The sequence below is a fragment of the Salvelinus namaycush genome, chromosome 24 (assembly GCF_016432855.1).
Source record: "Salvelinus namaycush isolate Seneca chromosome 24, SaNama_1.0, whole genome shotgun sequence".
Taxonomy (NCBI): domain Eukaryota; kingdom Metazoa; phylum Chordata; class Actinopteri; order Salmoniformes; family Salmonidae; genus Salvelinus; species Salvelinus namaycush.
Genome location: NC_052330.1, coordinates 9,570,973 through 9,585,003, shown reverse-complemented (window position 1 = coordinate 9,585,003; position 14,031 = coordinate 9,570,973). Strand labels below are relative to the sequence as shown.

The following is a 14,031-nucleotide window of genomic DNA, read 5'->3' as shown; positions in this document are numbered from 1 at the left end:
TGGTCTGCTTGAAACATGTAGGTATTACAGACTCGGTCAGGGAGAGGTAAAACATGTCAGTGAAGACACTTGACAGTTGGTACGCGCATGCTTTGAGTACACGTCCTGGTAATCCATCTGGCCCAGCGGCTTTGTGAATGTTGACCTGTTTAAAGGTTTTGTTCACATCGGCTACTGAGCGTTATCACACAGTCATCCAGAACAGCTGGTGCTCTCGTGCATGCTTCAGTGTTGCTTTCCTCGAAACAAGCATAAAGGGCATTTAGCTCGTCTGGTAGGCTCGTGTCACTGGGCAGCTCGCGTCTGGGTTTCCCTTTTGTAGTCCGTAATAGTCAAGCCCTGCCACATCCGACGAGCGTCAGAGCTGGTGTAGTAGGATTCAATCTTAATCCTGTATTGACGCTTTGCTTGTTTGATGGATCGTCTGAGGGCGTAGCAGGATTTCTTATAAGCATCCGGATTAGTCTCCCGCACCTTGGAAGCGGCAGCTCTAGCCTTTAGCTCGTTGCGGATGTTGCCTGTAATCCATGGCTTCTGGTTGGGATATGTACGTACAGTCACTGTGGGGATGACGTCATCGATGCACTTATTGATGAAGCCGATGACTGAGGTGGTGTATTCCTCAATGCCGTTGGATGAATCTCGGAACATATTCCAGTCTGTGCTAGCAAAACAGTCCTGTGGTGTAGCATCCACGTCATCTGACCACTTCCGTATTGAGCGAGTCACTGGTACTTCCTGCTTTAGTTTTTGCTTGTAAGTAGGAATCAGGAAGATATAATTATGGTTAGATTTGCCAAATGGAGGGCGAGGGAGAGCTTTGTTTGCATCTCTGTGTGTGGATTAAAGGGGGTCTTGGATTTTAAAAAAATCTCTGGTTGCACAATTTCCCTGGTTGCACAATTTGGTAAAACTGATTCAAGTTTGCCTGCATTAGAGTCCCCGGCCACTAGGAGCGACGCTTCTGGGTGAGCATTGTCTTCTTTGCTTATGTCTTTATAGAGTTGGTTGAGAGCGGTCTTAGTGCCAGCTTCGCTTTGTGATGGTAAATAGACAGCTACGAATAATACAGAGTGCGGTCGACAGCTTATTGTAAAGGGTACTCCAGGAGAGCAATACCTCAATTTCTTTAATATTAGACATTGCGCACCAGCTGTTATTGACAAAAATACACACACCCCCACCCCTCGTCTTAGCAGAGGTAGCGTCTCTGTTCTGCCAGTGGGTGGAAAATCCCGCCAGCTCTATATTGTCCATTTCTTCTTTCAGCCACGTCTCGGGTGAAACATAAAATGTTGCGTTTTTAATGTCCCGTTGGTAGGATAATCTTAATATTAGGTCATCAATTTTATTTTCTAACGATTGCATGTTAGCAAGAAGAATGGAAGGCATTGGGAGTTTACTCGCTTGCCTCCGGCTTCTCAGAAGGATCTCCGATCTACGTCCCCTTTCCAGCGTCTTTTCTTCACGCAAAAGGCGTGGATCTGGGCCTGTTCCAGTGAAAGCATGATATCCTTCTCGTCAGACTCGTTAAAGGAAAAGGTTTCTTACAGTCTGCGATGAGTAATTGCTTTTCTGATATCCAGAAGTTATTTTTGGTCATAAGAGACGGTATCAGCGACATTATGTACACTAAGTTACACAGAACGCAAAAAAACAAACAAAATTGCACAATTGGTTGGGAGAATTTAAACGTCAGCCATGGTCTTCGGCGCCATCTTGGTTCAGCAGCGGGTATGATGATTGCACATGAGTGGGTGTGTGTGTAGAGTCAGTGTAAATATGTGCATATTATGTGTGTGTGAGCAGATGCTGGAGTGAGTGTTTTGTGTTAGTCTCAGTGTGTTGGGGCCCTGTGAGTGTGCATAGAGACGGTGCAAGAATAAAATACAAAGGTCAACTCAGTCCGTGTAGCTATTTAGTTAGCTATTCAGCAGTCTTATGGCATGGGGGTAGAAGCTGTTCAAGATCCTTGTGGTGTCAGACTTGCTGTGCGGAAGCAGAGGGAAGTCTATGGCTTGGGTGGTTGTTTTATTTTTTATGATTCTCTGGACCTTCCATTCACATCGCCTGATATAGAGGTCCTGGAAGAGCTGGCCCCAGTGATGTAATAATAGCCTAGTAGCCAAACCGGCTATGCTATGTAATGCAGCTTAAAGTGGAGAATGTTCTTACCAGCTTTTAGTATGTAAGTCTCTGCAATAAGCCCACTCAAGGTACCCATGCAACTCTGCAAACTCCGGTCACTCTGTAAGATGAAATTTCCATAACAATAGTTACTTTTATGATAAAAGCACAACATTTGGCAGAGTTCGCCGTATTGTACGTTGCTCGTCCTTATTCTTTTTTTTTTTTTTTTTGTATCGGCGTTGGCACAGCATACATGATCCCAATGTTTGTTCCAAGACGACAGCAAACTGAAAAAGATTGTGCTGATTTCTATTGGTGCATTGGACAATGTTGCGCTCTGTAGTTTAAAAACTCTGTGCTAAAACAATGACGTCATCTTTATGCACATCCTGCAAATATTGCTTTTATCCCAAACTGAAGGATTATTAACCCCACTACTGAGTCTTTGAGTCAGTGACTGTGACAGAACCAATGTCATGGCCTTATGTTTCCATCCCCAGGATTGTCTCTAACACTACCTCTGTTTACTAGCCTGGGGCCTCATTTATCAACCTGTGACTACATTCCTTACTAAATTCGGGCCTACGTGAAGATTCTAGGATTTGCGTGTGCCACAAATTGAGATTTAACTGTCGCACGCAACATAAATCGGAGTCATATTATATTTGTGCGTTTGTGAACAAGCACTACAACCCCGCCTGGGAAAACGCCGTCCATTCACCTTTTTATAGTAACACAAACTTGCTCATTTTCTGTATGATTTGGAGATGTAACTGGGCCATGATAGTTCCTAAAAGAAAGCGCAATGGCAATTCTGATCACATTTCTGTAGAGGCGGAGTGTTGCAGTGACTTTTCCAAACGAAAAGACTAATTGTAAAATATTTTGTACATCAAAACATGATTGTGTTTTTATTTGCCTTGGTATAGGCTCTGAAATGAAATAGTCCAGGCTATGATGCCGTGCTCCTTATATCGCACAGCAATACTGTAGCCTACGCTTCCTGTCAAGGCTACTGGTCTATTTACTTTCGATCATGCTTGGCTGTTGAATGAGCGATTTTGATAAATGGTAGATTTGAGATTTGCGTGGAGATGCACACACTTTCCGGTCAAGTTCCAACATTTTATAAATACCAGCCTTTGCTGGAAAACTGGCGCATGCAAGGTTTTAGAGTATTTTTGTGTGTGCACGGGCCTTGATAAATGAGGCCCCTGGTCCCAGATTTGTTTGTGCCGTCTTCCCAGCTCTTATTGTTGTTGCGTTGGTTTACGCTGTCTTGCCAATCTGGTACCAGGCTCAGATCTCCTTAGCAGCTGTTTCCTCTTGACAATGACTTGCGTTATCTGTTCCTCTCTTACAACTGTAGACTGCCACATCTGTTGGTAGTCACCCTCCATGCTTAGGACAATATCAGTTGGTTTGAGTTCAAGTTTATTTACATTTTTACAGGGACAGTGCACATTAATCAACGTTTCAGTAAAAGTGACGGTTTTAACCAGCCGGCTAATTTTAAACCACGGTCCCTGGGCAGGTTATTAAAAACGATAACAATACAGACAAACAACGAGCAGTGAGCACATGCAGCGCAACATAGGACAAGCAACACGTAGACTTGTTTTTGATAGCTCGGAAATATTTGTTGTGTATACTCTTCACGTTCACTGATGTGGGGCCTAGTCTTATCTATGGCGTTATTATCGACACCAGGTGATTTTGCACTGTGACGGATTGTCATCACAAGCTTGATCTATTTGTACAATCTGGAAAAATAGAATTAGCCTAGCAGGCAGCCTGCGGAGAGAAGGGATTCCTCAAATGGAAAAGAAGAGGAGTATAAATTGAGGTATGACCAAGGCTCTTCCCCCTGGGTGGAATGGAAAAGAGAAATCCGAGACCTTTTAAACTTGGAATCCGTAATGGTGAAACAGCCACGTCCGTTTGCGATATTACAACAACAACAAACCCATTTTTTTTCCTCTCTCCCTCTGACACCATTGCACGTGTGATAGAGCACAATGTTCTGGGATTTTGTTTACAATGTTACGCGGCGCTCCTCAGCGCGGCAACATAAAGGATAACAGTGGTGGGGCGGCCAGTGTCGCTGTTTCCCCACTACTACTGATTCAATCTTTAAGGCAGGGATTGACATTCAGGTCTGAAAATTATTTTTGGGTTGCCCAAAGATTATGATCGGTTAGGGGTTTGATTCAGAGATATCAGCACGGGAGTTCTCTCAAAGCAGGCTCAACTTGCCGTAAATGGTCTGTCTTTTACTTAAACAATGGGGAGGAACCAGAAAAATCATTAACAAAATTGCCGGGGGGTGGGTGTGCGTGTGTGTTCTTCCACTGCCGTTGGGAGAGGAAAACCAAGCAATCTCATGTTTACTTATTTCCTATGATAAGAATAAAGGCAGGAAACAATATTTCTTCAGCTCCATGCTGTGTTTATTTATTCCAAGGAGGGATCCTAGAGTGAGGGTTGTTATGGCCATGGTGGTAGACTAAGGTCTGCTGGGACCCAGATAGAGATCAGACAAGCAGAGCAGCTCCATGGGTCTATATGTCGGCTAGGACCGGTTCACACCTCTATTAGCCTTCTGTTAGTCCCTGTAGTCATTTACCTGCACAGTAAACAAGAGGAATAAGTACATTCCACACCGGGCACAGACGTCAGTTCAACGTCTTGTTTAAATTTACATTTGGTTGAGTTGTCAACAAATGTGAAATCGACATAAAAATTAAAAAAATCACAATGTCAGTGGATTTAAATTAAAAGTTAGGTGAAGGGGGAAAAAGACAAAATGCCACTGACTTTTTGCAAATCCCAAAAGTTTTCCAGTTTGGTTCAATGTCATCACAGATTTTTTTTTGGGGGGGGGGGGGTTGAAATGACGTGGAAACAACGTTGATTCTATCAGTTTTTGCACAGTGTGTTCTCTCTTTTGACATGTATTTAGGTGGTTATTCTGATCCGGGAATATCATTATTCAAAAGGGCTGATATAACATAGGCCTAAGCTATATGTTAGTTTTTTTTTGTCATGAGGAACTGTAAGGGTTATTTTTCCGTGTCTGTTAGAAGGATATGGTGTGTATTGTGTATTTGGTGTTGATATAAGACTCAACTGTTTTCCTGATCAGCGCTTCCTCTTTCCTCAGTCGCTCTTCCTGCTTCTTTGTCCTACTACTAGTGTGCTTCACTACTGGTCTGGGTGGTACTACATGTTTAGATCAAGCCTCTGAAACTCTAGTTCACTGTATTCTCTAATACGTTGGTTAGGATTCAGATATTAAGGTCACGCAACCTCGTCTTTTAGGACTGTCGTGTGTAGATTAACATGGCCTATTCCATAGGATCAGTCTTAAGTTTATTTTACTTTTAACCTTTTCTTTAACTAGGCAAGTCAGTTAAGAACAAATTCTTATTTACAATGACGATCAAACCCTAACCCGGACGACACTGGCCCAATGGGACTCCCAATCACGGCCGGTAGTGATACAGCCTGGAATCGAACCAAGGTCTGTAGTGACGCCTCTAGCACTGAGATGCATTGCCTTAGACCGCTGCGCCACTCGGGAGCCCAAACATATCCTCTGGTTTAGACCAGAGGATGTGTTTGTTTAGATAAGTGTCTCTTTTTGTCCTCTGAGCATTTAACTAATTAACCCAGAAATGAAGCGTAATGCAGAAAACTATTGAATGTACAGTACCAGTCCAAAGTTTGGACACACCTACTCATTCAAGGGTTTTTCTTTATATGTACTCTTTTCCTCACTGTAGAATAATAGTGAAGACATCAAAACTATGAAATATCACATATGGAATCATGTAAGTAACCAAAAAAGTGTTAAACAAATCAAAATGTATGTTGGATTCTTCAAAGTAGCCACCCGTTGCCTTCATGACAGCTTTGCACACTCTTGGCATTCTCTCAACCAGTTTCACCTGGAATGCTTTTCCAACAGTTTTGAAGGAGTTCCTACATAAGCTGAGCACTTGTTGGCTGCTTTTCCTTCACTCTACGGTCCAACTCATCCCAAACCATCTCGATTGGGTTGAGGTCAGGTGATTGTGGAGGTCAGGTCATCTGATGCAGCACTCTATCACTCTCCTTGGTCAAATAGCCCTTACACAGCCTGGAGGTGTTTTGGGTCATTGTCCTGTTGAAAAACAAATGATAGTCCCAATAAGCGCAAACCAAATGGGATGGCGTATCTCTGCAGAATTCTGTGGTAGCCATGCTGGTTAAGTGTGCCTTGAATTCTAAATAAATCACAGACAGTGTCACCAACAAAGCACCATCACACCACCTCCATACTTCATCGTGGGAACCACACATGCAGAGATCATCCATTCATCTTCTCTGCATCTCACAAAGACATGACTCCTCAGACCAAAGGACAGATTTCCACCGGTCTAATGTCCATTGCTCATGTTTCTTGGCCCAAGCAAGTCTCTTCTTCTTATTGGTGTCTTTTAGTAGTCGTTTCTTTGCAGCAATTTGACCATGAAGGCCTGATTCACGCAGTCTCCTCTGAACAGTTGATGTTGAGATGTGTCTGTTACTTGAACTCTGAAACATTTATTTGGGCTGCAGTTTCTGAGGCCGTCAACTCGAATGAACTTATCCTCTGCAGCAGAGGTAACTCTGGGTCTTCCTTTCCTGTGGTGGTCCTCATGAGAGCCTGTTTCATCATAGTGCCTGATTTGTTTTTGCAACTGCACTTGAAGAAACTTTACTAGTTCTTGAAATTTTCTGTATTGACTGACATTCATGTCTCAAAGTAATGATGGACTGTCGTTTTTTTGCTCATTTGAGCTGTTCTTGCCATAATATGGACTTGGTTTTTTACCAAATAGGGCTATCTTCTGTATACCACCACTACCTTGTCACAACACAACTGATTGGCTCAAAAGCATTAAGAAGGAAATAAATTCTACAAATGAACTTTTAACAAGGCACACCTGTTCATTTAAATGCATTCCAGGTGACTACCTCATGAAGCTGGTTGAGAGAATGCCAAGAGTGTGCAAAGCTGTCATCAAGGCAAAGGGTGGCTACTTTAGAGAATCTCAAATCTCAAATATAAAATATATTTAGATTTTTTTTTTTTTTGGTAACTACATGATTCCATATGTGTTATTACATAGTTTTGTTGTCTTTACTATTATTCTACAATGTAGAAAATAGTAAAAAATAAAGGAAAAACCCTTGAATGAGTAGGTGTCCAAACTTTTGACTGGTACTCGTCTGTGTACATAAGCCTATAGGCTTAACATGAACCTATATGGAGGAAGGTTTTACTTACTCACCTCTTTTCTTTGTTGCCATGCATTGTTCATAGTAATTCGTAAAACCTGACTTTTAAAACGTTTGTTTAGCGGGGCAGCCAGAAGAGGAGTGCATCGCTTCACCTCACACTCCAGCAACATTTCCCATGTAACAACAAAGCCTGTGTGAACAGTTAAATACTGCCGTTATTGTTCAGATACTGTAATGTAACACGTAGCCTAACCCTCATATCTCTCTCTGTCCTGCAGCTTGGGTGGGCTCCCTCTCCATGGGGATGATCTTCTTCTGTTCTCCCATCGTCAGTGTCTTCACAGACTTGCTGGGCTGCAGGGTGACAGCCGTGGGCGGAGCCGCCGTGGGCCTGGTGGGACTGCTGGCCAGCTCCTTCGTCACGTCAGTACTTGTATAGCTACCCTCCTCAACAACCATTCTGATGTGTTGTGTCTAAACGCTGTCAGGTGTTGGTGTGCCAGGGACTTTTTATACGTGTGTGTGTGTGTGTGTGTGTGTGTGTGTGTGTGTGTGTGTGTGTGTGTGTGTGTGTGTGTGTGTGTGTGTGTGTGTGTGTGTGTGTGTGTGTGTGTGTGTGTGTGTGTGTGATAAAGAATGTACAGGAGCTCAGCCTGCTCTCAGGTCCTCTCTTTCTAGACATCTCACGAGATGGCACAATACCAAACTCTCAACCATTTTAATCTACATACATGCATACATACACTACTACTACAATAATAATAATAGTAGTTGGCTCCGTGTCAGTCAGTAAGGCTATTGCCTGACTTTGAATAACACCTAGACAACCCCCTCTGGATCTGTTCTCTGGGTGGTCTTTAAATTTTTTTTTTTGTCACACTCAAAATATCTCTAGCTTTTTCAAAACCCATTATCTGTTTACTAAATTAAGGGAACACTACTGCAGGTGACATATCACTGGGTCAAAGTAGAAGTACAGTGAAAGTATTGTTAAACGCAATAAATGAATACCACAGCTGCGTTTTATCTAGGGTTAGCCCTGCAGTGGCGTGACAAGTGAGTAAACATTAGCGCTCTTGTCTTGGTGATCGTAGCACTCTGAGAGACCTGTCATTAGCGCTGGCCTGGAAGCAGCTCCAACTCACCCCTGACCTCTCTCATGGATCTATTTATCCAGGATTAGTGATGTGCTAACGGTAACCCTGGTTAGAGCTTTGGGCCAGTAACCGAAAGGTTGCTAGAGCGACTCCCTGAGCTGACAAGGTGTAGTAAATCTGTCGTTCTGCCCCTGAACAAGGTAGTTAACCCACTGTTCCTAGGCCATCATTGTAAATAAGAATTTGTTCTTAACTGACTTGCCTAGTTAAATAAAGGTAAAAAAAAAAAAACGAGGACTGGGAAGTAAACAAACACTGTCAGCATAGTGAGTGTACACACCCTGGGAGTGAGGCTGTAACTGATACCCTCCAGGTGTTGGAAGTTGGACCAGGCTAGCAAGTTCACAGCAGCTCAATTATCTTCACCCTGGTGTTTGGTTCAAGTCAGACTTGAGAACTTGTTTTGCTAGAACCTCTGAGTCAAGTTCATAGAGCTTGTTTTTTTTTCTGTGTGAAATTTTAAGCAGGTATAAACATGACTGTGGGGAACTCTCATCCTATCCTGTCTCTCTTCTACTCTCTGAACCCACAGGTCCCTGGGTCCCATGTACTTCACCTACGGCATCGTGTTCGCCACCGGCTGCTCCTTTGCCTACCAGCCCAGCTTGGTGATCCTGGGACACTACTTCAAGAAGCGCCTGGGCCTGGTCAACGGCATCGTGACGGCCGGCAGCTCTGCCTTCACCGTCACCCTGCCCTTTCTCCTGTCCGGCCTGCTGGAGAAGGTGGGCCTGCAGAACACAATGAGGGTCCTCAGCATCCTCATGTTCATCCTCATGCTGGCTGGGTTAACCTACACTCCCCTGCTGCCCAAGCCTGTCAGCAGCAACAAGCCAGGCAGCCGCTGCCCGCCCATGAGTAAGGTGTTCAACGTCAACATCTGGAAGTCTCTGGGCTACCGGATCTGGGCCTTCGGCATCCCGGCAGCTCTCTACGGATACTTTGTGCCTTACGTTCACCTGGTGAGTTGTGTTTTCAGTGGTGATGTGTACTATTGGTGTGTGTGTTTTTGTTTTCATTACTCCGGTCTCGCTGTGTTAAAGGTTACTGACATGTGGCAAAAAAATAACAGAAGTAGAAACGCAGCATAGAAACGTGGCCGTGTGGAACATGTGGGGTTGATTTCGTGTCCACTGTCCATCATATTCTCCATTTCTCTCATGGTGTGTTTTGGACATTGGCTCTGGGTAACTCAGTTGACAGTAATAGCCAGGGGTTATTGGTTAGTAGATCTAGAGCAGGGATCTCTGCCAGTAGCTTGCTGTCCACCTATGAGTAGCTCGCCAAGCAATTCTGAAAGTACATGAATTTTTGTTCTCATTTGTTCCATCCCAAACTGTAAAAAAACCATTATCCTACCCCTAGTTAACCACGTTTGGCTTAAAATGCCAAATGTAACACATCTGCCAATACATTTCCATCAATGTTGCCTCTGTCGGTTTGGTGCACACATTTGTTTATGACGCCGTATGTTGACAGTTAGCGACGCTAATGATAACGTCTTGTGGGTAGACCGAAAGACTTTCCCCAAAAACCTTTACAATTGAATGTAAACGTCAAAGTAGGCTTACCTGACTGAACTATAAATCATGATTTATTTGTATCAATTGGGTGGCCATTTTTCTACAAACAGTGCCATGATGTGCTGCAGAAGTAGTCCTAACAGCAGAAACATCGCTAGACCATCATCTTCTTTCACATTTGCTCACAAAAAAAGGGAAATGTGAAAAAGGAAATTTTAGCCCTATATAGCCCTATATGTCTAGCCCTATATACAGTGCATTCGGAAAGTTTTCAGACCACTTGACTTTTTCCACATTTTATGTTACAGCCTTATTCTAAAGTGGTTTAAAAGTGTCGTTTTCTTCCCTCAGTAAACACACAATACCCCATAATGACAAAGCGAAAACAGGTTTTTAGACATTTTGGCAAATATATAAAAAGTTTACATATCACATTTACGTAAGTATTCAGACCCTTTACTCAGTACTTTGTTTAAGCACCTTTGCCAGCTATTACAGCATCAAGTCTTCTTGGGTATGATGCTACACGCTTGGCACACCTGTATTTGGGGAGTTTCTCCCATTCTTCTCTGCAGATCCCCTCAGGCTCTGTCAGGTTGGATGGGGAGTGTCGCTGCACAGCTATTTTCAGGTCTCTCCAGAGATGTTCGATTGGATTCAAGTCCGGGCCTCACCTGGCCCACTGAAGGACATTCAGAGACTTGTCCCGAAGCCACTCCTGCATTGTCTTGGCTGTGTGGTTAGGGTCGTTGTCCTGTTAGAAGGTGAACCTTCACACAGTCTGAGGTCCTGAGTGCTCTGGAGCAGGTTTTCATCAAAGATCTCTCTGTACTTTGCTCTGTTCATCTTTGCCTCGATCCTGACTAGTCTCCCAGTCCCTGTTGCTGAATAACATTCCCACAGCATTGATGCTTGCCACCATGCTTCACCGTAGGGATGGTGCCATGTTTCCTACAGACATGACGCTTGGCATTCAGGCCAAATAGTTAAATCTTGGTTTCATCAGACCAGAGAATCTTGTTTCTCATGGTCTGAAAGTCCTTTACGTGCTTTTTGGCAAACTCCATGCGGGCTGTCATGTTGCTTCCGTCTGGCCACTCTCCCATAAAGTCCTGATTGGTGGAGTGCTGCAGAGATGGTTGTCCTTCTGGAAGGTTCTCCCATCTCCACAAAGGAACTCTGGAGCTCTGTCAGACTGACCATTGGGTTCTTGTTCACCTCCCTGACCAAGGCTTTTCTCCCTCGATTGCTCAGTTTGGCCGGGCGGCCAGCTCTAGGAAGAGTCTTGGTGGTTCCAAACTTCATCCACTTAAGAACGATTGAGTTCTTGGGGACACAATCCTCTCTGCGCTCTACGGACAATTCCTTCGACCTCATGGCTTAGTGTTATATCTGACATGCACTGTCAACTGTGGGACCTTATATAGACAGTTGTGTGCCTCTCCAAATCATGTCCAATCATTTGAATTTACCACAGGTGGACTCTTAATTGTAGAAACATCTCAAGGATGATCAATGGAAAGGATCCACCTAAGCTCAATTTCGAGTCATCGCAAAGGGTCTAAATGCTTAGGTAAATAAGGTATTTTTATTTGTTATTTTTTTTGCAAACATTTCTAATAACCTGTTTTTGCTTTGTCATTATGGGGTATTATGTGTAGATTGAGTTTTTTTTTTTTTTCATCCATTTTAGAATAAGGCTGTAACGTAATAAAATGTGGGAAAAGTTAAGGCGTCTGAATACAACACACCCCACTACCCCTTCCCACTACTTTGACCCCAACAGATCCTACACCAGGCCGTTGATCTGGGAGGCTGGAACCCTTCTCTCAAAGCTTCCTGTAGTTCTTCTGCACTGAAATCTCTGTTGCTGTTACTACCAATTAAATCATCTGGGATTTCCTTTCCATCTGTGTGTTACAATTAATGACCATAGCTATAAATGCCAAGAAGCCAACCTCCCTAAAGCACAAACTGTTGGGATCACTCTGTAATGGCCGACTACTCACAGGGATCCTCTCAGGCTCCCTCACCCTTTGCCCACCATCCTTTACTTTCGTCACTGCCTCAGCATATGACACTTTCTGCACTGCTCTCACACTGGGAACTTCAACCTGCCTCACTCGCACAGGACATGTCTGATCCCCAGCAATATAGCTACGCCCACAATTGAAACACGTTTACTGATGTGATTTAAGTATTGACATGGACTCAGAACATCAATTTTCCTTGTTTCTCTATTAATAAATCTAATATTGAGAGTAAAAAACTGAAGAAAAAAAATCCCAACCCAGGAAAAATAAAACCGAGAACTGAATTCTGGAAAATACTTAAGATAATTTTACTGGGGCCTGTCAGGTCAAATACTGTTTACTATTATTTACCAGGTATATAGACAGAAAACACATCTATTGCACACTCAGGACCAGGGGAAGAGCTGCAGGGCATGGGAGAAGAGAACAATGTGCCTATTCAAAGGCTATAAAATAAATGAGTAGCTTGCGACGTGTTTCATTATTTTTTAAAGTAGCTCTCGTGCTGGAAAAGTTTGGAGACCCCTGATCTCGAGCTTCACAAGCACAAATACAAAAACGCACATTATCAAGTGTGGAAGGTTAGGAGAGGGGAAGCCTACACCTCAGCTATGCCTGTGGCATAATGTCTTTGTATGGCCTCAAGGACCTGTGTCACTGTTTTTGAGCTGGAGTTTTTTTGTTTCCTTCCTTCCTATGGCATGAGAGTTGTTTTTAAACATCTCTCCTGACCTTTGGCCTGTTGCTGCTCAGTTCAACGGAGTACCGTATTGTAAGCGTTTAGTCAAAAAGCAACTCATTTTGTACACTGCATGTCAAAATTTGAAATGCTGCTATGATATAGGCTTGTCAGGCTTAGACACACACATCAGTGGTTTTTTCTGTCAGCTTATGTTAAATGTTTGTCTTCAAATGGTACAAAGATATAAAATACAAGCACTGCTTACACATCATATACTGGACTGTTAATCTGTGGTGCCATAACAGTCCTAGATAGATAGAATACTGGTCAGTCTTGTATTTTACTGTACACATTATCCCAAAGACAGTGCCTGTAGTTTCTGTACAGCACTTCGAGATATTAGCTGATGTACGAAGGGCTATATAAAATAAACTTGATTTGATTCCCACAGTCACTGTATGACATGAGTCTGGAAAGCAAAACTAAAGTGCTTCAGACCTTGACTGGAAGATAGTTGTAGTTTGTAGTTTTATTTGAAAATACCAACTTTTTAAATACTCAAGGTTGAATATAGAGTTTCAACTAAAAGGCAACTATTTTCTTTGATATTCAAATACAGGTCTCAGAAAAACAAATAATATTTGAAAGTATTTTGAATACCTCTCATACAACCAAATACTGTTTGACGGTATTTGAATATATGCCTTCTTGAAAAAATATTTGTATTTGATGGCTTCCAAATATTTAATAACCAAAAACTACAATAGTTAGTTGAATCCTTCTAAATATATGATCATAAGCACATTTTGGAAGGCTCTTGGATATGGATCTTAATATAGCTTATAGTCTAGAATTAAATACGTGAGGGACATGGAATCACCTCAACATTAGAGTAGACCATTTTTGCAGCTTCAAAATGAACTAACAAATATATTTTCATAATGAGTGAGGTAATACAGTAACACTTGACATGTATTGGGACAACAGCAACATTATTGTTACTAACACGTTAGAAATTGCTTCATAATTGCAATCTAATGGAATTATTATGTAAGTGGAATAAGGAACAGTCACTTTACAGTAGTTACAAAAACTCTCAACTCATTGCTATGGAATTAAAATGAAATTACCACAGTTATGTAACAACATGCTAATAAAATGTTGCTTCAAGTAATTACAGTTGTAATACACAGGCACAAGAACTGAGAATGCTAACATCAACAAAATATGGCTATTAA

The 14,031-nt window shown here is 42.6% G+C and overlaps 1 protein-coding gene across 1 annotated transcript in view; it reads left to right on the top strand.

The window, feature by feature from the left end:
- Nucleotides 1-14,031, top strand: part of LOC120019671 (monocarboxylate transporter 10-like) — a 55,785-nt gene that overhangs the window by 27,861 nt on the left and 13,893 nt on the right. The window contains exons 2-3 of the mRNA XM_038963043.1: nucleotides 7,677-7,821; nucleotides 9,088-9,517. Of these exons, the coding sequence (XP_038818971.1) occupies nucleotides 7,677-7,821; nucleotides 9,088-9,517 (575 nt within the window). The remainder of the gene's footprint in view (nucleotides 1-7,676; nucleotides 7,822-9,087; nucleotides 9,518-14,031) is intronic.